A 25847-nucleotide genomic window follows, 5' to 3' on the forward strand; every position below is an offset into this window, starting at 1 on the left:
AGATGTTTTAGTTGAAAGTTAAGAATACAGCTATTCCTCGATGGCCATATTTTTATTACAGAATATTGAATGTCTTCTCTTACTTGGTCACATTCTCTTTGCTGATGGAACATTTCCATATTGCCCCAGTGACAGCAGCCAACCGTTCTTTATTGTCCGTGTTATCGAGCAGACTGGCCAGGCGTTTAAGACCTCCATGCAGTCTAACGAGATCACGGGTTTCCTTATCCTCAGCACACTACACACAAAAATCAAATCAGAGGCTCTCAGCGATCAAAGCATATCAAGCTTTCTGTAATTGCTAAAGAGGCTGCCATTTTAGTGGCGCTGAAACTTCTTTTCAAAGAGTATCATTTTCTGAAGGGGCCTCCAAGTAAAATCTAATTCTTCTCTGTACTGGCAGCTATCTGACACTGTCTCTTGTCCCTTACATAATTTTGGCCGCGTCTAGCAGTTTCTACATACTTAGAAATTCTGCCAAGCCAATTCTGAGGTAACCTGGGCTTCCACCGAGACAGAAACAGAGATTGGTTGGTTAGAAACCTAGAACACTACATGCGTGGACAGAGGATTTCTGCAGTGATGCAACACACAGTCTTGGGAAAATGTAGCAGAGAAAACACGAGTGATACGGATTTAGTCAGAGCTTCAGTGACCCCCAAAATCTAGGAGATGAGCATTTCCTCAAGAGAGTTTCTATGCCCAGAGCAGTAAGTTATAGCAATAGCGACTGACATTATATTCACATATGTTTATCCACATGTTTGTGTCATCCTTTGAAATCAATACGTACTACATAGATGTTCCCAGCTGATCGCCCTTCCCAGGTTAAAGAGCAAAAAGATGATAAATTTAGTATAGATGTGCTATCATCCTAAGTATACAGTTGGTCTCTGAGGCCATATGATACAGATGCATGTCATGGATCATCCACGAGGGCCACTAGAAGAAATCCTCATTGTAATGCACCACAAGGCACCTGTCATGCTTTTCTTCTATTTATGACTTTTGCTTCTGGTTCAGTTCCAACTTTAGAAAAAATAATCACTATTTCTAACCAATCATTCATAGTTACTCAGATAAGGCTTACATATGCAAGTCAAGGCTATATATCCTTGTTTTGAACTGAGCTGTGTTCCCTCAAAACTCACATATGTCAAAGTCCTAACCCCGGTACCTCAGGATGTAAGTTAAGGTCTTTAAAGAGGTAATGAAGGATAAATAAGGCCATTGAGGTGGGCTCTAATCCAATATGACTGATGTCATAAAATATAAGGACACAGAGGAAGGAACATGTGGAGACACAGGAGGAATGGTATGTGAACATGAAGACAGCCACCTACAAGCCAAGGAGAGAGTCCTCAGAAAGCACTAATGCTGCGTACACCTTGATCTCAAACTTCTAGCCTCCACAACTATAAGGTAATAAATATTTGTTATTTAACAGGCCACCATATGGTATTTTGTTTTGGTATTTTGTTTTGTTCTAGCAAACTAATACCATCCTCTACTGACATGAACCCCTTTCTCTGACTCTGACTTTTTGGCATACTCTCACTGCACATTTTATTATCTACCTACCTACCTACCTACCTACCTACCTACCTATCTTTACAGGTTTATTTTTGAGAAAGTACAAGTGCGGAAGGGCACAGAGAGACAGGGAGATGTAGAATCCAAAACAGGCTTCTGGGTCTGAGCTGTGAGTGCAGAGCCCAATGTGGGGCTCAAACCCACAAACTGTGAGATTGTGACCTGAGCCGAAGTTGGACACTTAACCGACTGAGCCACCCAGGTGCCCCAATATGCATGTTTTAAATGCATTCCTCTAGGAAATGGACTCTGATGTCTCTGATAGGTAGAAGCTGGCATGGCCAGCAACCAGCCATCTACTAATTTTTCGAAGCCATCTTTCTTTCTAATCTGTTTTCTGCTATACTATAAAGTGTATAGCTCACAAAAATTTAACAAAGATTAAAGTAAATAAAAAGATAAAACAGGAATACACACACACACACACACACACACACACACACACACACACGCAACATCACACTCATTCATCCATCCATTTTGTCTTGGTAGAAGATAAATTTCTCAAGACCACTATGTTTGAATAGGGTGCCTGTAAAGCAATGTAAAGGCACCATGTATATATTTTCCTATTTTACACTAAGTAATTTGTTTTAGGAGAGAAAGACATATAAGTGCCTTCTAGAAATGTAAATAATCAAGACATGTTGGTGCAGGTTTCTCTCTCACATATACAGGCATCTGTCATTAGCACAGGACAGTGGTTCTCAGACCTATGTGTACAGGAAAATCCCTAAAGGGTTCTTGTTAAAAATGCTGATTCCTGAGTCCTACCACCAGAGAATGAGAACCCATGTTTAGAAACACCACCTTAACTACATGGAGAAGAAGACCACAGCTGCCCACAGAGTCCCCCACACCTGGTAGATGGCCATGGCACAGTGTTCCTGCAATTGTTCGTTCTCACTATTTAGGTTCTTCACCAGATTTTCAATGATCCTTTCTGCTTTGATCGCAGCTCGGTAGTTTTCCTAGGAACACAGATTTAAATATTTATGTGTGTAAGACACGAATATTAAGTACCTGTCTATACTTACTAATAGTTATGCCAAACAAACTTTCTTAATAAACACTAAAGTCCAAGGTTAACACAACAATATAAGAAGAGAATTTAGTCAACATTTTCAAAAATACATCACGTGGGTACCAACTTAATTAATGTTCTGTTAGTTTCATCTTCTTTAATAGACTGCTGACTTCTCAAAAAAAATCCTTAGCAGTCATGATAACCTTGAAAATTATTTTTCAACTAAAGAAAGTCAAGGTAAATGAAAGCAAGGGAAGCAGAGCTGGCTTGAGTACCTCTGATGCACATTCTTGCAATGTCCCTACCACTGGAATTAGCATGTTTTCATGAGACGTCTTCAGTAAGCGAGCCAACAAAGGAATGCCCCCAGCTTTACGAATGGCTTCTTTATTTGTGTAACTCTTACTGCAGCTCCACAATGCCAGAGCCCCACAGCGAGCCACTTCCACGTCTCTGGCATCATACAGACTCGATTGAGCCGGTTCTGCTGAACTCTTTCCACAGTCGAGTAGAGCGACCTACAAGAATAGATGAATATGATGTACATGGGAATCTTTAAAATAAAACAACATATCCCTCAATAGCTACAGGGTTGCTACCAAGATAATCTCCATCAAAAATAAGAATCCTTTACTGGGCACTTGGGTAGTTCAGTCAGTTAAGTTTCAGACCCTTGATTTCAGCTCATGTCACGATCTCACAGTTCATGAGTTCGAGCCCCACATTGGGCTCCGTGCTGACAGTTCAGAGCTGCTTGAGATTCTCTTTGCCCCTCCCCCTCTCACGTGTGTGTGCTCTCTCTCAAAATAAAATAAACTTAAAAAACAATAAGAATACTTTTACAAATTAACTTTCATACTACACATGAAAAACAAAGAAACAAAACCCTTCAAAACACCTTCCTCCAAATTTGGGAGTGTTTACATTTCCTTTCTATAAGAAATTTAATCTCACCAAGATTGTATTTTCTTAACATAGCTATAATATATGCATTAGGAAGATTTGTAAACTATATCCTCAGTCCTGGTATCTCAGAAAACTAGAGTCCCTAAAGCCATTAGAACTTTCTGTGAGGACTGAATGGCTTGTATATTCTTAAAACCATGAGACCTCTTTGGAGAACATGGCTCCCCACCTGAGCTACCAAAACCAACCAATCCACATGGCACAGCTGCCAGGATCATTTCTTTCCTTTCTTTTCTTCTTTTTATTCCTTCCTTCCTTCCTTCCTTCCTTCCTTCCTTCCTTCCTTCCTTTTGCAATAACGAAAGTCACTGAAGACTTTAAGGGAAAGGCAATTTATATAGATAAGCAGTAGCTTATCTATATAAGTAAGGGTGCTCCAGAGGAAGTGAAGCCAGGGCACCCAGGGTTATCTCTACCCTGTGTGTGTCTAGTTCATTCTTCTCTCTGCAGGCCAGGTTCCATGGATATGTCCACATAATCATGACCACCATCTTGAGTTTAGTAAAGAGTAGTCCAGACTAAGTAGAGTCTCTGATTCCTAATTCCAAATTCCTGGGAGAGACATCTGTGGGACTGGCTTGAGTCAAGTGGACACTCATGGCCTAACTAGTTACAGCCCAAGGAAGGACATTTAGATGACTTTTCATTCTAAATTTTTTTTTAACGTTTATTTATTTTTGAGACAGAGAGAGACAGAGCATGAACGGGGGAGGGTCAGAGAGAGGGAGACACAGAATCTGAAACAGGCTCTAGGCTCTGAGCTGTCAGCACAGAGCCCGACGCAGGGCTCAAACTCACAAACTGTGAGATCGTGACCTGAGCCGAAGTCGGACACTTAACCGACTGAGCCACCCGGGCACCCCAGATGGCTTTTCATTCTAAAACAATGGGATGAACAGAGAGCAGACAGCTTGAAAACATGTGTCCCCAACAGTTATTCCCTTAGTATCTATAAATAATCTAAACTCTTCAGCTCTTGGATAAGGCCCTGTGTGACCACCATGGTCCCTCACTTTCACCTCCTACTACCCAGCCCATCTCATCTTAGGTCTAGCCACATTAGCCACTTGCGTTTTCCAAATACTCTGTTGTTTTCCAGTTCTGGGCTTTTATCAACACAGCTTCATCTTCCTGAACTGCCTTTCCCTGGTGTGTCTGCATGACAAATACCTACTCGCTTTTCAAGACTGAGCAAAGGTTGGGTACCTGGATGGCTCAGGCAGTTAAGCATCTGACTCGATTTCAGCTCAGGTCTTGATCTCACAGTTCATGAGATCAAACCCTGTGTCAGGCTGTGCACTGACAGTGTAGAGCCTGCCTGAGATTCTCTCTCTCCCTCTCTCTCTCTCAAAATAAAAAAAACATTTTAAAAATTAAAGAAAAAAGACTCAGCAAAGGCAACATCTCCTTTAGGAAGGACAGCAGAGAGTTGACATCTTAGTGGCAGAGGGTGAGCTGATGACGATGTCCGCAGTACTCACCAGTTTGGTGATGCCCCCATAGCGTCTCACTGCCTGTCGGGCTCTTCTAAACTTGGCAACATTTGCGATTGTCTCAGCTGCCAAACACTTCAGACTCTTATGTGGAGAATCAAGTGTATTAACCATAACTGGTAAGCCCCCAAGGTCAACAATATTACGTCTGATTTGAGGATTATGACTGATTTCCTTCAGGATTTTTAATGAACCAATCTAAATGAGAAAAAGTAGTTAGAGGTGAAAATAAGTGTTTAACCAGCACAAGTTTTTAAAAAATTCCAAGTCTACTTAAAATCCTTCCCCAGTGAAGTTTTTTAAAGAAATACTTTCTATTCCCGGGTGTTACACGCATGTTCCTTATTGTCCCTCAATTATGTAAGCAAACATTCATCATTTAAGAAGCACATACTAATGGAAAGGAACCAGAAGATAAAGAAGAAAGGCAGAGATGCAAAGAGCAGCTAACAGTACAAGGAGCAAGTTATCAGTGATAATAGCAGACAAAGACAAGAAGTAGGCAGAAGTAGCAGGCACCTATTGGTAAAAAGAGAAGCACGAGAAGTTGTTTAGAAGGTTCGTCACCCATGTCAGGTAAGCCACTCACTTTACATTTGACTTCATCTGTATCAAGTAAATTTATTAAAACTTCAAGGCCTCCAACATCCCTGATTGCCAACTGGCAGGTCTCTTGCGCTAAGTTGAAATCCTTCATTGAACATAGTGCGATCACTGTAGCTGTCTGATTTCCTCCCTAGGAAGACACAATGCCACAGAAAGGTTAAATAAGGTCATGCTTCCATGGAAATTTACTTAATGGTTATGAATCCATGAACTGGGAAATGTGTCTCCCCCTACACGGCACATTAAATTTTTTTAAGTTCTCTGAGTGGGTTATAATTTGTTAAATGAATCATGTAGAGCTGAAGCATGAAAAAGCTTTACAGAGTATCATAAAACATTATTCCAATTAAGAGTCAACATTTAAAGGTGGTCTGTCTGCTTTAAACAGCTATGACATTAGGCGGTATTAGTACATTAAATAGAGTCAAGGGGCAAGCGTTGAGAGATCGACTGAGGAATGTAAGTTTTATGTAGAGGTAATAGGCAGTCCCTATAAGTTCTTGAATAGAGTACTGTGCAATCCAAACTGTGCCTGAAAATTATTCTTACAGATGTATGTGGAACAGTCTGGAACAGTCTTTCTGGAGAAAGGGAAACCCTGTGGGAAGCAGTATAACAGTCATGCTGGGACCGCGGTAGGTAGGGGAAGGGCTGTGGGGTGGGGAGTGAGGAGGCAATTCCATTAAGAACTGGAGATGACTCAGTGGGTTGATGAAGGAGAAAAAAAGAAGCCTTCAGTATCATGGGCAAAATGTTGGCCCAATGTAGAGAATCATGCAATCAACGTCTGCTTAGCTGATCACCAAATGTAAAGGGTAGTGGGGAACTGTTCCTTTAAGGTAAAACAATCTAGGATATTAAACAACAAAGTAATGATTGATCAGTGAAACAAACCTGCCAGGAAATTATCATCAGAATTTACTGCAGGAATTCTTAGGCAATGTCCACTGATCGTTAATGCTTTGAAAATCATCTGAAGGACACAGCATAGTACCTATTACTTCTCCCGCTATTAAGACTAGGTGGTAAATAAGAGTTCCAGTATAAGTGCTGAAATAGTTTGTAGGAGCAATATTTCTAACAGAGCAAATAACAAAAGCAATATTTCTAACAGAGGTAAGAATAGACATTTTTGTAAAGTGTGCTCATGAACGATGGCTTTGGATCTCTACTTCAAAACATAGTACCAATGGCCTCAAATAAACCTTTCTTTCCTTTTTGAGGAAAGACACCTACAAATTATGTTTATTCTCATTTGCTAATTATTACTTTATATTGCTACATCTATTATATATAAATGTACAGAGATATAGTCTATATACACTTAGCACAAAAATGGAAATTATATTCAAGCAGCCCAAGCCCCTCCTTCTATCACATATGTAAAACCTCTTGTGAATTCAGTAAAATGTATTACTTTTAAAATAAGAAGCTGAAATAGAACTATAAGAACTTAAGCATCCAAAAGATGGAAGGGTTGAGACTTCAGCCTTTCCTCTTACCCTTCCAGAAAACTCCCTCTACATCTCTAAAAAATGTTATGAACCACTATCCTGTGTTGACATCACTGTCATTGTCTGCTTTTCATACTAATTTTCTTTCTGGGTAATCCAGGCTGTCCACTATATTCAAGATCAAGTTTACAATGACAAAAGCCTTCATTTTATTATTTACATTTAAAATAGTAAGTTTTGTTCTTACAGCTCCTCATGTCTTTTTCTTGATATCAAGAGAAATTTTAACACCACCAATTTTCCTACAGTTGGTTTGAAATATAAAGCAGTAAATCCTTCATTTATTACTTTCAGTTTTATAATCTCCCTTGTTTGGGGGCACAGGACACCCCCCCCCCCCACACACACACACAAGCACTTAAAAACAGAAGCCAGGTATTTCATAAACCATAAAGAATAATCTAAATGCTAACCATAATTAAAGAAAATACTACAGAAAAAAAGCATTAAAAAAAAGAGACAGAAAGAGAGAGAGAGGGAGAAAATTAATTTTAAAAGGCTCTTTTGTTGAATTTAAATGGTTAAAAAAAGAAAGTTCCCCTGGGATGGATACCTGAAGGAACAGAGCTGGGCTCCCACATTAAAAGTTTGCCAATGCAAACCAAGAGCTTCAGATAGAGTTCTTTAGGCAGTGGCTTCAGACCCCAGCATGGCTTGAAAGCAAGAAGACGTCAAACAGCATGTCATACCTCAGTCAAGCCAAGGGAGTCCACCCATACCCGTCAGACTCTGAAGGAGAAAGTGCCGTCCCAGCATTCTCAGTTGTGCGTGATCAAGGACCTTCTTGACTGCTATTCTTGCACTGTGTTTTCTTTGGTAGTATTTTCCTACTTATACATTCAGCACAATCATTGTTTCCTATGTCACTTCAAGGTTTCTTACTTTTTCTCTTCTAGATTATTCCTACCTTTTGTGCTTTATTTCATTATATACATTGTAACCAGTGACATAAAATTTTTAAAGGGCCGTGTCATTTCAGCAGATGCCCAGAAAGGTACGATGTTATATTTTTCTGAATTATCTCTAAGCCAATGGTGAAGCCAAAGGATGGAAAATTTACATTTATCATGAGGAAGTTAGATCCTTCTAGAAAAAAAAATTCTGTAAATCATCAGCTTTTTCTGAAAATCTGGAAACATATTCATAGGCTTGAGAGATTTTTTTAGAACAGTTTTATATTAGGGAAAGTTAGTTTTTCCACATTTCAGGATTCAGTTCTACTCTTGTAGACCACACTCCCCAAAGGATTATAAATCTTTCAGAATGAATACCAGAGGAAAGGAGCCAAAATATTCAACATACAGAGCCGCAAATGTTAGCCAATTGCTATTCTTTAAATACCAGCTATGTCAAAGGATTTTCAAATGTTTGTTCTACTTTGACCAGATGCCATAAACATCTTACTAAGGAGAAGCAGTGCAAATATGCTTGTTTTTCAATTAAATCTCCCCGGAGAATGTAATTAGTTGCCAATACTTATTTTCACATTTTATCACATATTTGCATTTGTAAAGTTTTAAGAGCTGGAGAAAACATAGTAAAATATTATTTTACTAGCTTCTGAAGGGTTTTGAAGAATGCTTCCAATAAGCTTTTCCACTTCTTAAATTAATGCAAGTCTTTTGCTGGTTGTCTTCCTGCCCCTGCTTCTCCTCAGACATCTCTAGGCTCAGTGTGCCTTCCGATACTTTGTGGCTCGTGTTCCTTTCTATGACCAGGAAGCATTTGTTCCTTGTTACAATCACGTTTCAAACAGGCAAAAGTTGAATGAATGTTGCTTTCCCTCGTTTTTCTCAAAATTTCTTTTGGAAGGACAAGATCAATAGAGGACACGTTTCTAAATAATGTTTCTCGTGGTTTTAAATAGAACTTTTGAAATAAAGTAGTATTACCTTATCTGGTCTATAGGGTAATATCTACCTCCAACCCCCTTACTGCTGATAACAGAGAAATAAACATTTACTGAGTTGAGATGAAGAATGTATTCGAGACTAGATTAGGGGGCAAGCTGTCTCTGGTCATTTTTTTATTCTTGCATTCAAAAAATTTGCACACTTACTTTTCACCAAGTTCGAGGCCAGGCATTAGAGACATCCTGGTAAACGAAAACAGACATGGTCTTTGCCTCGTGGAGCTCATCAAATGTAGTAGAGAAGATTTTAATTTCTGAAGCCCATTCAAATAAACGAAAACTTGAAGAAGTGCTATGCAAACTTGCAATCAAGGACTCTGACTGGGTGGGGACAACAGGGGAGGTTTCCCTGAGGAATGTATGTCTGGACTGAAGTGTGGACAGAGTGGGAGACCTTCCCTGGTGAAGGAGGAGGGAAGTGATGAAAAGCACGCCAGTCAGAGGAATCAGTATTTGCAAAGGTTGATGGAGAAGCGGAACATGGCCTAACGAAGGCCAGTGTGGCTGAGACCCAGAGAGTGGGTGGTAGATGGTCCAAGATGAGCTGAAAAACTAGGTGGGCAAAGGCACCTGCCGGACCCATAGGCCAGGCTGAATATTTTAATCATTACTCTAAGACTGATAGGAAATATTCAAGGGTTATTGTTTTAGGGAAGGCAGAGAAGACCAACATGAGCTGAGTACATTTTTAGATCATTCTGGCTGAAGAGGCCCCTGGCTAGACAGGGCAAGTGGGACACGTGGAGAGCAGCTCTCCAGAGAAGAGCTAACCGGGATGGAGAGCTCAAGGTGACTCATCATGTGTCATAAAGACTTCAAATAAATTGGCTCAGAAAAGGAGACTATAAAACTAGTAGACGAAACTCTGATGGGCTCCACGCTCACAGGGCCACCATTTGGAGCTTACTGTCCGAGTCCCACATGACGACCGGAAGAGAAGGCAGCAGAGGCACAATCAGGAGTGGAGGCTCCTCTTCTGTTCCCCACTGTCTGCAATCAAGGGGCAGTGGATGAGACCCAGTGAGGTGACACAGCCATCACACGGCTATCCAGCTGGCTTTCAATGTTCTCGGCATTTTTGCCTCTGAACATGCTGCTCAGAGAGCAAGAAAAGTGAAGCTCTGCCAGTGACTGTTTATTAATGATGACAGAGGGCCTGGCATCCAGCACAGAGGTTGGCCTACATATACTCTCATCTCCCAGGCTCAGAACGGGAAAAAGTCAATGCTCAAAGAGAGTGGCATATGACTATGTTAAGTCAAGGTAGTAAAGTATATTGCTTTGCTTTCTGTTTATTTGCAAACCTATTTTATCCTGATGATTCAGCACTCATAAACCTGAGACTCAAGAGAGGAGACTCAAGAGATCTCCAAGAAAGAAAATAAGAAAATACTGTTCCAGAAGAAAAAAGAAATTAGACTCAGATTTTTGTATTACAAGCTTGCTGAGAATTTTTATTAGGAATGGGTAAGGAACAATACAAGCATTCCCTACGCATTCCTTTTAAATACCCATGGAACATTTACAGACATAGACAATCTGCTGGAATGCCCTAGTCACTGCAATGAGGAAAAATCTGTAGCAAATATAACTGCATTCCTAAAAAGATTCAGAAGAATACACTGAATAATTATGATAATTAATAAAAATAGCTCAGTAGAGTGACCAGATATAAGGGCAGCATTCAAAAATTAGTAACTCCTCATACACTAAGGATAACAAATCAAAATGTGTAATTTGAAAAATGTTCCCATGAAGGGGCGCCTGGGTGGCTTAGTCGGTGAAGCCTCTGACTTTGGCTCAGGTCATGATCTCTCAGTTCATGGGTTCAAGCCCCATGTCGGGCTCTGTGCTGACAGCTCAGAGCCTGGAGCCTACTTTGGATTCTATGTCCTCCTCTCTCTCTGCCCCTCCCCCGCTTGTGCTCTCTCTCACTCTCAAAAATAAATAAACATTACAAATTTTTTAAATTGTATCCATTTGTCAGTTGATGCACATTTAGGCTCCTTCCATAATTTGGCTATTGTTGAAAGTGCTGCTATAAACATTGGCGTACATGTGCCCCTAGCATCAGCATTCCTATATCCCTTGGTATGATGCTAAGTGAAATAAGTCAGGCAGAGAAAGATAGATACCATCCGTTTTCACTCATATGTGGATCCTGAGAAACTTAACAGAAGACCCTGGAGGAGGGGAAGGGGAAAAAAAAAGTTACAGAGAGGGAGGGAGGCAAACCATAAGAAACTCTTAAATACTGAGAACTGAAGGTTGATGGGGGTGAGGGAGAGGGGAAAGTGGGTGATGGGCATTAAGGAGGGCAACTGTTGGGATGAGCACTGGGTTACTGTATGGAAACCAATTTGACAATAAATTATATTAAAAAATAAAAAGTAAATAAAAAAATAAAAAATAAAAATAAAAAATAAAAAAAAAATTTTAAATGTTCCATGCTAGTATTAGCAAAATAATAATAACAAAAATATCTAGGAGTAAATTTCACAAGAAATATGTTGAAAATATATGGAAAAGAAGCTATTAAGTTTTAATAAAATTCACAAAAATTTAAAAATAAATGAATGGCCATACTATGTTCCTGAATAGGATAACTCAATTTTACTAAAAACTGCAAACCTGCAACTATATGGTTAATTAATCTTTGACAAAGCAGGAAAGAATATCCAATGGAAAAAACACAGTCTCTTCAACAAATGGTATTGGGAAAACTGGAGAACTAAATGTAAAAAAATGAAACTGGACCACTTTTTTACACCAGACACAAAAATAAATTCAAAATAGATGATAGACCTAGATGTGAGACAGAAAACCATTAAAATCCTAGAGGATAACATAGGTAGTAACCTCTTTGACATTGGCTGTAACAATTACTTACTAGAGAGATCTCCTGAGGCAAAAGGAAATAAAAGCAGAAATAAAACAGGGACTTAATTAAAAAAAAAAAGTTTCTGCACAGTGAAGAAAACAATCAACCAAACTAAAAGGCAACCTACTGAATGGAAGATTTTTACAAATGACATATCTGATAAAGGGTTAGTATCTGTCCAAAATATATAAAGAATGTATAAACTCAACACCCAGAAAACAAACAACCTAATCTAAAAATGGACAGAAAATATGAACAGATATTTCTCCAAAGAAGACATATAGATGGCCAATAGACACATGAAAAGATGCTCAAAATCACTCAGTATCGGGGAAATACAAATCAAAATTACAATGAGACATTACCTCACACCTGTCAGAATGGCTAAAATTAACAACACAGGAAACAAGAGGTGTTGGCAAGGATGTGGAGAATGGGGAACGTTCTTGCACTCTTGGAGGCAATGCAAACTGGTGCAGCCACTGTGCAAAACAGTATGGAGGCTCCTCAAAAAGTTAAAAATAGAACTACCTTATGAGCCAGCAATTGCACTACTAGGTATTTACCCAAAGGCTATAAAAACACTAATTCAAAGGGATATATGCACCCTGAAGTTTATAGCAGCATTATCAACAATATCCAAATTATGGAAAGAGCCCAAATGTCCATCGACTGATGAATGGATAAAGAAGATGTGGTGTGTGTGTGTGTGTGTGTGTGTGTGTGTATACACACAAACACACTATGGAATGTTACTCAGCCATCAAAAAGAATGGAATCTTGCCATTTGCAATGATGTGGATGAAGCTAGAGAGTATTATGCTAAGTGAAATAAATCAGAGAAAAACAAATACCATATGATTTCACTCATATGTGGGATTTAAGAAACAAAACAAATGAACATAGAGGGTAAAAAAGAGAGGAAAACCAAGAAACAGACTCTTAACTATAGAGATCAAACTAATGGCTACCAGAGGGGGTGGGGGGGTTAGATGGATTAACTAGGTGATGAGAATTAAGGAGGGCACTTGTGATGAGCACCACGTGTTGTATATGTGTTGAATCACTAAGTTCTACACCTGAAACTAATATTACACTGTCATTAACTGAAATTTAAATAAAAACTTGAAAAAAATTGCAATTTATCCAAAAGTAATTTGTACATTCATGTAGACCAACCAAAATCCCCAACAGCATTTTTAAGTTTTTTTAAACTTGATTTTCAGCTTTTCTAAAAATGATCTGGAATGGAAAATATGCAAGAAGTAGTTTTAAAATTTTTAAGAAAACTCTCTGGCCAATCAAATATTAAAATATATGAAAGTTACAGTAATTAAAATAGCATGGAACTGGCATAGGCGCATCCAAATAACTCAATGTAATAGTGAAAGATCCAGAAACAAATTCTCACATATGAGATGACTATTCAATAAAGACAGCATCTCAGATCATTAGAAGAAAGAGTAGATGAACCAATAATCTGTGTTGATACAACTGACAATCCATCAAAGAAAAAAAAATTAGATCCCTACCTCACACTATACATAAAGTGAAATCCAGTTGGGATCAAGATCTGAACATTTTTTTAAGCTATAAAACTATCAGAAGGAAATAGAAAAAAATTTTGTTCTCTTGGAATGGCTTCAGAAAAACCTTCCCAGCTCCTAAGACACAAAACTCTTAAGTCAGGAAAGAAACAGTCAAAATATTTATTAATGTACAATTTTAAAGTTTCCAAACAAAAGAGCAGATAAAAAGACATGACAGAGAGAAAATATTCACAAATAATATAACAAAGGACTAATTTTCATTAATAATCAAAAGACAACCACAGGAAAATAGGCAAGGTATCTAATCCAATGGCGTTTAGACTCATGAAAGTATTTACCAACCTCATTAGTGATCAGGAATATGCAAATTCAAACAACATACATTCTCCCATCCCGATTAGAATTGGCCAAAATAAAACATAAAAAGAGACTGTAGATTAGTGAGAATTTGTACCAACGAATCTTATTTTTAGGTAAACTATTTTAATACCCTGAAAAGATTTTAAGAACATCGATGCCTAGACCCCACTTCAGAACAATCTGTTTAAAACCTCCATGAATGGTACCTGGGCATCAGGGCCCTTGTTTTGTTTTGTTTTGTTTTTTTAGGAGCCTGGCTGATTTCATTCTGTTTGGCATATTACTAATTGAGTGTAAATTGACATTTGCTTTGTGTCAGGAACTATCAAAAACTTTTTCATATAATCCAAGCTTGGTTGATTTATTACTTCTCTTGAAATTTAAAAAATTTCATTGTAGTACCTCTCAAACTTTCCTGGGCATATATTCTTTCTTGTTTAAAATAGCTTTATTGAGGAGGAAATCATATGCAAAAACACTGTACATGTTTAACGTACACAATTTCATGAGTTTGGGCATATGCATACACCCGTGAAGCCATCACCACAATCAAGGTAACAGACACATCCATCACCTCCAAAAGTTTTCTCATGCCTCCTCCCTTTTTGTGGCATTAACACTTACCATAGGATCAAATACTCTCTTACATTTTTTTAAATGCATAATACAGTATTGTTAACTATCAGCACTATGTTGTAGGGCTCTCTAGAGCTTTTTCATTTTGTGAAACTAGAATTTTATACCCATTGAACAACACCTCCACCTTAGAACTATTGAAATTTTAAATGTACATAGTCTTTGACCCAAGCAATTCGACATCAAAAAGACTCTATCCTACAGAAACAGTATACATATCCAAAGAATACGTAAAAATACTTGTTTCAGCAACACTGTAATAATAAAAATTGACATGGGGGACAAGGGAAAAAGTTATCAGTAAGGGAGCTGGTATGTAAATTATTGATACATACATATAATAAGATGCTATGTGGTAATTAAAAGGACTGTGGCAGATATGGAAGATCACCAAGAAAACACAAAATATAAAAAGCAAAATATAGAGCAACATAGTATGACTTCATTTTGTGTATAAAAATTATATATGTGTGTGTGTACATATATATATATACATGTGTATCTGTGTGTATATATATATATATATATATATATATATATATATATATGAAACATCTGGAAAAGGTCTTTCCCTTTTATTCTTTGGCATGGCTTAAATATTCACCAAGGGTATGTGTTAATGGGTTATTTTTATAAGATTTTAATATTATTTTTTAATGTTTATTTATTTTGAGAAAGAGAGAGCACTAGCAGGGGAGGGGCAGAGAGAGAGGGAGAAATCCCAAGTGGTCTCTATGTCATCAGCACAGAGCCTGACTCAGGGCTCAATCCCACGACCGTGAGATCATGTCCTGAGCCAAAACCAAGAGTGAGATGTTCAACTGACTGGGCCACCCAGGAGCCCCCATAAGATTTTAGCACTTTAAGTACCGAAGGGAGATAAGGAAGGACTAGAAGAGGAACACAGGCTTCAGCCATATGTGTCACAGAAATATCAGGAGGCCACACCTACCAGAGAGCAGGGGTGGGTAAAGGGGCGCAGCCCTTGCCAGTGGGAAGAGCAAAGGCTAGTGGACCAAAATGGACCTGGGCTTTAATGTTTGTCCTACAAATATGCAATTTCTAAAAATGAGTACAACAGAAGTGTATACATGCAAAATGAAAGATCACTTATACCAAATCTGGTACCTTTTACTCCTTAACCCTTACATTTATAAATTCTTCAGTGTGCAAACTTCTATAATAGGACACGACTATGTGTTTTTAGAATAAAAATCAAAGCAGTCTAGGGGCACCTGGGTGGCTCAGTTAAGCATCCAACTTTGGTTCAGGTCATTGATCTCGCAGTTTGTGGGTTCGAGCCCCGCATTGGGCTCTGTGCTGACAGCTCAGAGCCTGGAGCCTGCTTCAGATTCTGTGTCTCCCTCTCTCTCTGCCCCTACTCTGCTCATGTTCTGTCTCTGTCTCTCAAAAATAAATAAATGTTTAAAAAAAAAAAAAGGTAAAGCAGTCTAGAGCATTATATAAACTGGGAACTAGGCAACACTACTTTCCTCCAATTTATTTAGCCTCTCAAATCAATTTGGGGGAAAGTGTACTTTGAGGAACAAAAAATAGTGTTGCTGCAAATACATCAGGCAACACATTCCCCCCAAAGATCTATTACATTTCCAGATTACATAAAACTAAACAGAACGTCACATAAAACTTAGATGGCAAAATTCTTTCCAATCAAAAATCTTACGAATAGCTAGATGGGCAATGTGTAATATATAATTATGGTCTAGCTGGGTGAGCTTACAGTATCCATTTATGAATGAATGCATGAATGAATGAATGAATGAGATAGGGCTTAAAAGACCTCCCTGGAGATTCTTAATAGTGTCGTTTTTCAGCAGTTAAGTTGATGTGGTTATATAATGAATGCTAGCTAATGGTGGTATAAACTATTATGATTTAGTAGCATTATATTATCATACTTTTCCAATTATCTTTGCCCTTCTCCACTCTTCTTTATGATAGTCAAGAGGCAAAAATAATTTATAGCTCAAAAACTATAACTAAGGTTATTAGTTTATTTGTAGAGTACAGATTCCTCTGTGGAGATGGGAGCCTCTCCATTATTTTCATCGCCTTCTTTATAATAAAAATAAAAAGGGATAAATTTTTTGTGGGCAATATATAAACATACAAGTTAACACACATCTCAACCCAAATACTTAAATTGTGTTGTCTTACGCTGCATTATTTAAGAAAACATAAATGCAAACTCTGCTAAGTAGGGATTTTTTTAGATGATGCAATTTAAAATATTTGTAATTTCTGGTGCCTGGATGGCTCAGTTGGTTAAGCATCCGACTCTGGCTCAGGTCATGATCCCACGGTTCATGGGTTCAAGCCCCACATTGGGCTCTGTGCTGACAGCTCAGAGCCTGGAGCCTGCTTCAGATTCTGTGTCTCCTTCTCTCTCTGCCTCTCCCCCACTCATGCTTTGCCCCCCGCTTCTCTCTCATATAAACATTTAAAAAAATTTAAATAAAATATTCATAATTTCTAACAGATAGTGTTTTTTTTTTAAAGCACAAAACTCCTACTCTTAATGTCATGGAGACTTTTTTTAAAGTTAACCCACATCAATATAATACCATATGTATTAACTTAAAGACCATTTCTTAGAAAGGTGGTAGTAATTTTCCTTTCTTACTGGCTTTTATTTGCATACATAAACAGTGAACATTACTTCTATTTTTGAAAGATTCTGTTGAGCATGAATAACACCATACTATCACAGTCTTCTCCATCTCTTTAAGTAAAACCTAGCAAAAGAGCACACTCTCATACCGCCTTCCAAAAATGAACATTGAATTCCTTTAAGAAATGCTCTGTTTAATTAGTCTCTTACTTAAATGAAGAAAACCAAGGGAGAGAAAATACGAACATACAACAGCAAGGTCTGCAGGCCTGCTGGGCCCTGAATTTCTTGACAGAAGGACAGAATAACCAGGCAACGGGCAATAAAGATAGAGGCCTGGGCGCCAGCCTGGCCCACAGCCGCCTTGCCTTCTGTGTGGGCCAGAGTGAACTATTTCTCAGCTTTTCCACCAATGAAACAAGGATCACACTACCTACCCCTCCATACCCAAAACCCGAGTAATGGGAAAGGAATTTAATTAACTATAATTGATTGCAAAGTACATCAAATTCCTGCAATGAAAAATCATATAAGTCCCAATTACCACTTAGAAGAACTTGTTAACCAATTAAGGTAGTTGTGTGTGCGCGTGTGTGTGTTTAATCAGTTCATGAAAGACGATTAAGGAATTGAACGCCACAAAAGTATTCTTTAACAAAGGTTTTGAAAATTTCAAAATGTCTCTGGAGCAAATTCCCTTCCAGAGTGGAAATCTAAAACATGCCAAGGACGGAGCCTGGAGTGTCTCTTGGGAAGGCCTGTGGAATTTCTGAGGTGATTCTTTGAGAAGTTACTGTGAAGTAGGGTCCTGGTTACTGCTAAGCTGGGGGAGCCACCAAGTACCTTCACCTGTCATGGTCTGAGAAATATGAATTTGTGAATACATAACAGAACAGGAGAATAACAAGCAAGACCCCCAGCTCACAGGAAAGGTGAAATCAACACCAGTGTTTTATGAATTTGATCACATACGATAAATAAATTAGGAACTACCCCTCACCTACACATGGTGGGGTGGGGGGGGTTGGGAGAGGATAAATGTGACGTGATGCCCAGCTGTGATCATAAGCTGCCACTCAGCAGCCGATGAGAGCCATTCTCCATGGAGGGACACATGTTCAGATAACGTCACCATCCCCTGGGACTCAGGAACAATGATCGCATGGTCTCAGATGCAAGAATGATACCACATTTATGAATTTAGATTAAAAAGCCCATCATTCCCTGATTTCATAGCTAGCGCCTTATGGTTTGCGTGTGTAGGAGTTTTCAATTTGGAAGGAAACTTACTTTAAAAATAAATCTTTTTCTCTTTTTACTTCAAACTTTCCTATTCATCTTTCTTTAATTAGTTTTTTTTCCCTACTAGCTGATTGTGTAAAATTACCAAATAAAATGTTACTTTCCTTAAGTATTTTTTTAAAAAGGCCGATGAAGCAATCTGTTTGTAAGATGGCAAACTAACATTTATGGAAAGACTGTCAGCGTAGCATTGGAATTTTGATCTAAAAATATTGCCTTGGTTGTACTAACTTGAGTGGGAGGCAGCTGCTTTCTGATTAGCTATTAAGAGGTCCTATTTGACCATGAATAAAAAAAACCAAACCCAGCCCACATGCCCCACACATTTATTGCCTGAGCTCCTGAAGCAGTAGTTCAATTTCTAACGAATATTGTGAGCTCCAGTCCTTTATTTCCAACTACGGTATAGGAGTTTCTGTTGGGTATTTCACGCTCTTCAAACTTCATCTGCCCCAACCAAAGCCTCCTCATAAACTGGCCTGCTTTCTTTCCCATCCATTTCTTTGCTGCCTCCAAGGACATTATCCTATTCGAAGCCCCCTTGTCACTGGCCTTCTGCCTCTTCCCACTCCGATTCATTCTACATACCACCTGCTGCTGGACAATGCTTTCTAAAGCATTGCTTTCATCATCCTGGTCCCCTGGCTGGACTCTGATCAAAATCCCAGGTGTAGAAAGAGGCATCCTGCAGGGAGGAGTCACAACTGGGGAAATGGCCCTGGGGATTAACCCTAGATTCTTCCATTATTGCCTGCCGCAAGGACTCAGGAATAAGACCAGCTGAATGAAGCACATCAGAGGAGGGGCAGATGTCTACAAACCTGCTTGCTAATAATCCCCCATCTGAGCCTGGAGCTGATGCCAGGACAACACTGACATCTTATCCTCAAGTGACAAGGAAATGCCTACGGGGGAGATAAAGCATGATTCTAGACCCAGCCTCTGAAATCCCTTCCAACTACCTAAAGTCTGACCAACCACATTCTTGGCATCACTCTATAGTCTCCTCAGTTTTCTCTTGGATTTACTTATCGTGTAGTATTGAGTTCCAGACCCAGACCTCCTTCAATCCACATAGAAAATGGATTTCGTAGGCTTGCAACCCTGTGTCCAGAAATTCAGTCTTTAGTTTAATGATACACTAAGGTGTATGAAATGCAGATCTACTTATGGTGACAACCTTTCAATATTTTATCTCACTTTACTGAAGAGAACCTGTTTGTATTAATTTATAACATTTAATACTTGTGACTAATAAATCCACATTTCCAAACAAAATAAAATTCAGCAACTCTCCTCCTATTGCACAAAGGGGTTCTCCATATAACTGACTTAGTAATGGGTAAAGCTTCTGTATCTTTGCAGAATTATTTTCACACTACCTTTACAGATTACTGTGGGACATACACTTGAACCATCTTCCCAGTCACTGGAATAGATCCAAAGCGAAACATTTTATTGCAAGATTTTAAAGCAGCCCTGGCCAGGGGAGAAAATAATATCCATATAAAGCTAGCAAATACAGCAATAAAATAGCATATCTACAAGGAGAAAGGGAGCAGGAAAAGGAGGAGAGAGGAAAGTAAGGGAAGGTGGGAAAGACCGTGAACAGCAGGAGGAACAGCTCTGGCTCAGAAGGAAAAACTGCTCTCAAGGAACTGAGCGTGAAGAACAGCACAGCCCAGCCCCTTGGGAACCTCATTCTCTCCCCATCACACTTTCTAAGCGGAGGGCAAGCCTGTGCTCACTGGCTAGGCACCCTGCAAGACACAGCAATGAGTTTAATTCGGTCTTTCCATTCAAGTAACTGACGCGACAGACAAGCTGAACAATACAGATAACAAGGCAGAATGTAAGTGTTTCTCACTAAGGAAGCTGAAGAGGTGGTTTATTGCTTCATTTAGAATTAGGGCATAGAGTCATCAGTTCCGTGTGTGGGGGGAGGGGAGAAGTTGGAAGGTTGGTGAGTAAAAATGCAAAGTCTTCATTAGTTTAAAAATTAAATTGTGTTCTAAAAATCCAGATTAAAAGAATATATACATACATAAAACTTGTAAGTTGAAATGAATGTATGTCAAAGCCAAATAATTAAATACAAACTCCCTTTACTTACATGCCAAGATCTGAGCTCATAGCTCTGGATAAATAACAAGCTATAGTTCATTGACCTGTTTGGGTATTAATGAGCTCTTCGAATTTTTTTCAGCAATCACTTGGAAAATGGTAAGTAGAAAGTCGGTTCAACATTAACATTTCTCTGCTAGTGTAAGTCTACATTTAAGGCATAATTTTGCAAATTAAAATGTCAGGTGTATTTATTTTGAGATTATCTAGAGACATTCAATTTTGCATTTCTTGGACATTTAATATCCTTTTGTGTCCCCATATAAAACATTTATCTGTGTCAAAAAGCCCAAAACCACTTGTAGATACTTTTTCTTTTGCTGGCTATGTTAAGAATATCTACCTGTGGGAACTATAATAATTCCCAGCAATTTACTGTCTGGCCAAAAGTATCACATTTGCACATGATTTATTGATGAATAACTTGTGCAAGCTTAAGTAGCACTTCATCAATACATGTTTTCCTTAGCTGTTCTGGGACAGAAACAGTGCATCCCTTTCTGGCCTAATATTATATAGACTTATCCTAAATAGTTGAAAAACTCAAGATAGTTATTCAATAGTCAGGCTATTATGAGAAACTCTCATTGCCATGTTCACTGGGAGCTTATGATTAAGGATGTCACTCACTACCACACTCACTGTCTGCTCCATTAAGCCCTCAGAGAGAAAATTCTTTCTGCTCTTAGTACCAGGATCAGTTACACACATTGGCAACTGGGCCGTTTTTACCTTATGATGGTAAGAGTATTTCCCTCACTGTATTAACTCACTGCATTTCCTCCTTTTTATTGGTTGCTAGAAAATGTGAAGCAAAAATTGAAGGGCCAGCTGTGCAAGTCAAGAAGATTCCATACCATATGTTGTCTACAGTAATAATATGTAATAGAAATCATTATTAATGCTAACAAGTATTGAGTACTTTCTGTTAAGCACTTTACATATGTTAGATTTCACTTAATATTCATAATAATACTAAAACATGAGAACATTTCTTTTGCCATCTTGACTGATGAGAAAACTGAAGTTTAGAGAGGTTAGCCAACTCCCTCAAGGCTACTGAGTTAGTAGAACACCGACTCCATTAAAGTCTTTCCAACATGGAAGACTGCTCTGTTAGTCTGCCTCCTGGTCCATCCATGCATCTTCCCTGTTGAGTCTTTATTTCCTTTGACTAAGGAAATAAAGTTAATAGAAAAGAATTCTTTGGAAAAACACCAGGGCTCTTCCAATCTCCTTCCAAAAAGGTATGTCCAAGCCACAATGTCCATCTGGCTCAAGCTACTTAAGTGTGGGGTGGCAAAGTTCTCTGATGCCATTTTTCCCCCAGAGTGACATGTGCTTTATGAAGACAGGAGAGATCATGGGAAGATCCATGGTTCAGTAAAGGATCAGGAAGGTCTCCTGAGTCTGGACGTTGGTGCTATGTGTGCTCAGTGGGGCCACTGTGTTGACTGCATGGTTTGTGTACAAAGACGCCTGCCAAGGGGTTGTGCACGACCATGGAGTTTGAACTCCAGCCTGTGCTCCAGATAGGGTTTCTAAATTCCCGACAGAGACATGAATATTCAAGATCAGAGAATAAGAAATCAAAATACCCTCCCAATTCTGTGGAATTCTTAAAATAGTAAGTTATTCCATGTTTTTTCCCCAAATTTTACTTATATGTTTTTAGGTATTAATGATGACTATAATGGTGAAGAATTTCCATAATAATAAACAGTAAGTCACTTTTTGTGATAGAGATACTAAAAATTTCAGAGGTTTTTCTGTTAAAAAAATACCCAAACCAGGGGTGCCTGGGTGGCTCAGTCAATTAAGCATCGACTCTTGGTTTCAGTTCAGGTCCGATCTCACGGTTTGTGAGATTGAGCCCCACACTGGGCTCTGTGCTTGGGATTCTCTCTCTCCCTCTTTCGCTGCCCCTCCCCCCTCTCAAAAATTAACTAAATAAACATTAAAAAAACAAAGTATATCTACTACAGTAACATGTAAAAATGATCTCCACCTGATAGCTGATAACACTAAAAGAGGGAGACATTACCACAAATAAATGCCAAATGGAAGTCATTTTAAATATTGAAAGATGATGTAAAAATATTTACTATTTATAAGATATTATTCTTAAATTAAGTTTTAAAACAAAGCATTAACTGTCTATTCCAATAGTCTTGATTTTTGTTTCACGACAAATACACCAGACACACACAACAAATTCTTCATTTTGCATTGCATTTTGCATTGGCATTGGTCAAATGCATCTTGCATTTTGCATTGACATTGGTCAAATTGTTAGGAGGCTTTCAAAAGCATAGCCAAGGTGGGCATTAAGGTTTGCTTCACAGAAGCTCATATCCTTTTTTAATGATGAAAATTTCATCTGCTTGCCCAGATTCCAGTTTGGCCATTGAAATCTATGTTGCAATGGAGAATTAGAATACTTTTTCCCAATTTCCCAATTTCTTGACTAAGTTTCCTTGGGATTCAGGATTCAGGAAAACATAGAAATTTTTTTTCTGAGAAATGCAGGGAATTGCAGCTGGGGCCATGCTAAGAAAAGGGGCATATTTTTCTTGCAAAAAGAACTTTTTCAGCTACAATCTTGTGTCCATGCAGAAGACTTTTGTCGAATTCACAAAAATGTTCACATAAACTATTTTACCTGTCAGCTTGGAAGGACCTCAAAGGCACCAGGAAAGTATCCTTAAGTAATTTGGGAGTCACATACACATCTTTACATATGCAAAGCCACTGGCAAATGCCCTTGGTTCATCTGATCAAAGACCTAGGAAGCTAGAGGAAACTAAGAGCTAAGTAAAAATGTTATTTTTACAAGTGCTTCTGAACTACAGCTTTAGACATGGCCTACCTAGACATTATCAATATCAACGATCTATTAACATTAATCTGGGTTTTGGCAAATCATTTGTCTTGCCCTGCCCCCATTCAAGTCTTAAATACATTATATAGACCATTATTATGTAACATGTTTTCACATATGTTGAGAGTAATGGAAATGGACCAATACATATTTTAAGCAACTACAATGTACCAAACACTATGCTGCATCTTTCAAATATGTATTTCCAATGCTAAAGTTATCTTACAGGACAGGTATTAATTTTATTCCATGGGTTAAGAAAAATAAGGCTCAAAACTATAACCAAAAGCCACACTGCTAAGTGACACGGCTAAAATTTATTTGTAGTACAACTTCAAAACTCCATGCTCTTGCCACCACACCATACCACAAATTGTAAAAGGATGGCAAGTCATAATACCTGCTGGTTACTGTGGCCCAGGGGAGAGGGCTGGTACCAGGCAGCCTGGCTGCTCTGTGAGAAGTAACCTTACTATCCTCAGGGTAGTAAGACCTTCCCCTGTGCACACTTAAATAATAACAGGGATTTTTACTACCCTTATTTGAAAGAAACATACAATAAATGTGGAAGCAGAATATACCTTTTTGGGAAAGGAATTAAAATAATCATTGTAAACACAATACAAAAGGTCTGTCTTACCTTTAAATATTTCACCAGCTTCTGAATTTGCCAATATTCTGATGGCAAATCTGCATTTGCTTCCTGACGATCAAGTGGTTCTTCACCTTCCTCACTCTCTGAGGAGCTCTCACTAATGATTTCCTCAATCTTCTCATTACTCTTACTAAGAACAATAACAATCACCACATAACATATTTATGCTACAACATGGAATTGGTTATAATCGTTACTCTTTCAGCAATACGAACTTAAGCAACGAGTTCTAGAAGATCTAACACCTTCTCAGTTCTTGATCTTTGTTAAGATCTAAGTGAGATGAATAATTGCATGCTGTTTTAAGAAAATAGAAATGAACAGGGAATTAGTATATGTCCTATGGCTGTGCTGTACAAAAAGATAGCCACCAGTCACAGTATTTAAATAACTTGTGGTTATTTATATGTTTATATTTATTTAAATGTCTTTATTGAATTGAAATAGAATACAATTAAAAATTTAGTTCTTCAGGGGTGCCTGGGTGACTCAGTTGGTTAAGCGTCCTTCAGCTCAGGTTCATTATCTCATGGTTTGTGAGTTCAAGCCCCGTGTTGGGCTCTGTGCTGACAGCTCAGAGCCTGGAGCCTGCTTTGGATTCTGTGTCTCCCTCTCTCTCTGCGCCTCCCCGGCTCGTGCTCTGTCTCCCTCTCTCAAAAAATAAACGTTAAAAAACATTAAAAAAAAAATTAGTTCTTCAGTTGTAGAAGCCACATTTCAAGCACTCAACAATCACATGTGGCTGGTGACTACTATACCAGGTAGCTCAGATATAAACCATTTCTATTATCATAGGAAGTTTAATCGGGCAGTGCTGCAAATGCCTCACAGGGAGAGTGTCTCCCTTATGGAAGAAAGTACACTTTTTCCTCACTGCTCTAGAAGCTTCCAACTTAACCTCAAGGTCATGGTCACCAGCTAGTTCACTCAAGCTTTCATGACCATATCTAATTCTCATTTTCTGTTTATCTCCATCCTCTCTTCCCTCCAACCCTCATGTGCTCTCTTCTATAAATGTCTTTTCTCACCTGTTTTGAAGCACAGTAGAAAGCATACTACTAGTAATTTCATAGTAGTAGTAACTTTCAAGTTTTATTAAGATTCTATAATTCTTTTAATTTCTCAAAGGTGTTGTGGTGCAGAGAGTTGTTCTCTGGGCCACAGTGGAATGAAATCCTGAACTGAAGCGTCTGTTCCAATTCAACAAGTCGCATGAGCTGAGTTTTAATTTAATGTATTCTCTCGTCTAACAAATGTCCAGAAACCTAGGTTGGTTACAGAGCAAAATATGGTAGACAAGGCTGACTTAAGAACCAAGGTAAATTTAACTCAAAGGTCCCAGATATAAACATATACTAAATAAACCTATATTCTCTCGGGAATCTCTGAATGTTTTAGCTTAACAAACTCCTGGAGTTAAGAGCAGGTGATTTACGCAATCACTCTCAAATCATGTTAAAAAAAAATCAATACCCCAAAGGAAAGTTGTTCTCTTTTTCCAGTGATGAATCCTTTGACATATAACTTTATATGGCTTTCCCCTTTTATGAGATTCCCTTCCTGTCCTGTCCTGTCCCACAGCAGCTGTACATTCAGGAGGTAAAAAGAAGCAAACCTCAATGTTTCATTGAGCTATGAACTCGACCATAAGAAATACTTCTCTACCACATCATTGTACCCACTTAAGCAAGAAGAGATAGAGAAGTTCTCATTTT

At 38.5% G+C, this 25847-nt stretch overlaps 1 protein-coding gene across 3 annotated transcripts in view; it reads right to left on the reverse strand.

Moving 5' to 3' along the window:
- ODAD2 (outer dynein arm docking complex subunit 2) overlaps positions 1 to 25847 on the reverse strand; it is a 174133-nt gene that overhangs the window by 114810 nt on the left and 33476 nt on the right. For all 3 annotated transcript variants that reach the window (XM_060659076.3, XM_060659075.3, XM_060659077.2), the window contains 6 exons: positions 24118 to 24262; positions 5669 to 5815; positions 5068 to 5277; positions 2896 to 3138; positions 2454 to 2564; positions 84 to 238 (listed from right to left, as the gene is read on the reverse strand). In XM_060659076.3, coding sequence (XP_060515059.1) covers positions 84 to 238; positions 2454 to 2564; positions 2896 to 3138; positions 5068 to 5277; positions 5669 to 5815; positions 24118 to 24262 — 1011 coding nt within the window. The remainder of the gene's footprint in view (positions 1 to 83; positions 239 to 2453; positions 2565 to 2895; positions 3139 to 5067; positions 5278 to 5668; positions 5816 to 24117; positions 24263 to 25847) is intronic.

This window comes from Panthera onca, chromosome B4 (genome assembly GCF_046562875.1).
Source record: "Panthera onca isolate mPanOnc1 chromosome B4, mPanOnc1 haplotype 2, whole genome shotgun sequence".
Taxonomy (NCBI): Eukaryota; Metazoa; Chordata; class Mammalia; order Carnivora; family Felidae; genus Panthera; species Panthera onca.